We start from the raw sequence: 2,185 nt of genomic DNA, 5'->3' as shown, positions 1-2,185 counted from the left end.
GTGGGGGGAGGGGGACAGGTTGCTAAAGACCCCAGCCCTCCATGGGAACTTGAGATATTGAGCTTGATCCCCAGAACGTCTCCTGGTCTCTGGCCCACTCTCCTCCCCAGCACACCCGGTCCCCTCCACCCCGTAAGCACAGTCCTGCCCTAGATCTGAGCCTAACCACCAGGCTGGACTCTACCTCCTTTCCCTCAGGTGTTTTCTCTGGCTGGCTCTACCTTTAGCCTCCCTTCTACCCACATCTTTGGAACCCCCATGGGTGTCGTTAACCCCCTCCTTACCCAAGCCGAGAGCAGCCACACAGGTATGTGAGTCTCTGACCCCATCCCCCCTTCTTCCCAAAGGTCTGAGGGGCACCCATCACCTGCATGTCTCCCCCCCCCCCAAAAAAAGATGGGAGGGCTTCCTGGCTGCCCCCTCCCTCTGGCCATTGCCCACTTTGCTAAAAATATTTTCACACACAACAAACCAGGGTACACTTTCAGGTTAAAACCTGCTGAGGGGTTGGGACAGGACAGGAAAGAATTACTGCTCCATCTCACGGGAGAAGGGCAGAGAGATTAATACTCAAGGCAGTGGAAGTCGGGAAATTCTGGGCCCCTGACTCTGACCCCAGTTCTCTTAGCGCCGAAGCATAGCTCCCAGCTGGCCTCATAGGGAGCCTTTTGGATCAGCTGGCCTCATAGGGAGCCTTTGGGATCAGCTGGCCTCATAGGGAGCCTTTGGGATCAGCTGGCCTCACAGTGAGTCTTTGGGATCAGCTGGCCTCATAGGGAGCCTTTGGGATCAGCTGGCCTCATAGGGAGCCTTTGGGATCAGCGGTTACTGCGATCCCACCAGCTGGGCAACCTGCCCTCCGGGTGTGTAGGAGTTAAAGGGGCGGGTCACAGGCGCCCCACCCTCTCCCTTGAGAGTCAACCCAGCCCCGGAGAGCTGATTGGTGCAGACACACCACCTGGCCAGCCAGGGGGCGGGGCCTACCACCCCGCCACCAGTTCAGGTAGGCCTTCTTAAAGAGACCGGACCCAGAATTAAAGACGTGACACGGTAGGGTGGCACACCCCTCCCCCCCAACCAATAGGAATTCTGTGTCCCAACCAAGGGTTTTGCCACCTAATTTGTGAGTTTATGAATATAAAAAGTCCTACAAAACCTAACAGCTACAATTACTAAGGGCTTCCTGCGTGCAGCTTAACACTTCACATTTATTTGCCGTATTTGTAAACCTCATGACAATCACTTCCGAGGTTAGTTGCAAGCCCAAGTTCACAGAGCAGGTATCAGGTCCACGTTCGACCCAGGGCTGTCTAGACCCAAAGTCTACAGCACTAAGCGTTCAGGGAAGAGGTGTGAGAGCAGCCGGGCAGAGGGAGTCTTTCTGCCGAGAAGAGACGGGTCCATGGCTTTCCCTCCCACGGGGCCGTTTCCAGGCCAGGGCTCCCAGCGCCCTCGGAGCTGGAACTGGGGTGGGGAGTCCCGGGGAGGGGTCTGCTGTCAGGTGCCAGATCCCATGCCCACTTCCCCGCGGGGACCGAGCGGCCGGCTGCACCCTTTCCCCGCTGACCCCCGCCTCCCTTCTCCTTCCCAGAGCCAGACCTGGAGGACTGCAGCTTCCGGTGTCGGGGGACCTCCCCTCAGGAGAGTCTGTCTTCCATGTGAGGGAGGGGGCGGGGCTGGAGGGGCACCCCGGGAGGAGGGGCACCCCGGGAGGAGGGGCGGGGGAGCGGGCACCAGGAGAGGGGGGTTCAGACGCGGATGACGGGAACCCCTGGGGAGGGGAGGGGAGACCGGAGCGGGAGGTTAGCCTGAGCCGGTGTCCCCTTCTGACCCAGGTCCCCCATCAGCAGCCTCCCCGCACTCTTCGACCAGACGGCGTCCGCACCCTGTGGGGGCGGCCAGTTAGACCCAGCGGCCCCCGGGACGACGAACATGGAGCAGCTGCTAGAAAAGCAGGGCGACGGCGAGGCCGGCGTCAACAGTGAGGAGGGGGCTCAGGGCTGGGACACCTGCCCCCGGGTCCCCAGATCCGGTCACCCCTCTCCCCGAAGTTCCCAAACGTCCTTCAGGTTCTGCCCCCAGACCCTGCCCCAGCCCTAACTCTTGCCAACCTCAGCCTCACCTTCAGCCCCTTCTTGGCCCTGCTCCCCGGCGCCGCAGCCTCTGCAGCCGCCTCCTGCCCTCC

The 2,185-nt window shown here is 61.1% G+C and overlaps 1 protein-coding gene across 1 annotated transcript in view; it reads left to right on the top strand.

Annotated features, from left to right (window-relative positions):
• Window positions 1-2,185, top strand: part of MLLT6 (myeloid/lymphoid or mixed-lineage leukemia; translocated to, 6) — a 44,107-nt gene that overhangs the window by 29,645 nt on the left and 12,277 nt on the right. Inside the window, exons 13-15 of the mRNA XM_014536222.1 lie at window positions 199-307; window positions 1,592-1,658; window positions 1,836-1,981. Coding sequence (XP_014391708.1) covers window positions 199-307; window positions 1,592-1,658; window positions 1,836-1,981 — 322 coding nt within the window. The remainder of the gene's footprint in view (window positions 1-198; window positions 308-1,591; window positions 1,659-1,835; window positions 1,982-2,185) is intronic.

This window comes from Myotis brandtii, unplaced genomic scaffold (assembly GCF_000412655.1).
Source record: "Myotis brandtii unplaced genomic scaffold, ASM41265v1 scaffold157, whole genome shotgun sequence".
NCBI lineage: Eukaryota > Metazoa > Chordata > Mammalia > Chiroptera > Vespertilionidae > Myotis > Myotis brandtii.
Note: the sequence above shows the minus strand (reverse complement) of the source record. Positions and strands in the feature narration are given on the sequence as shown.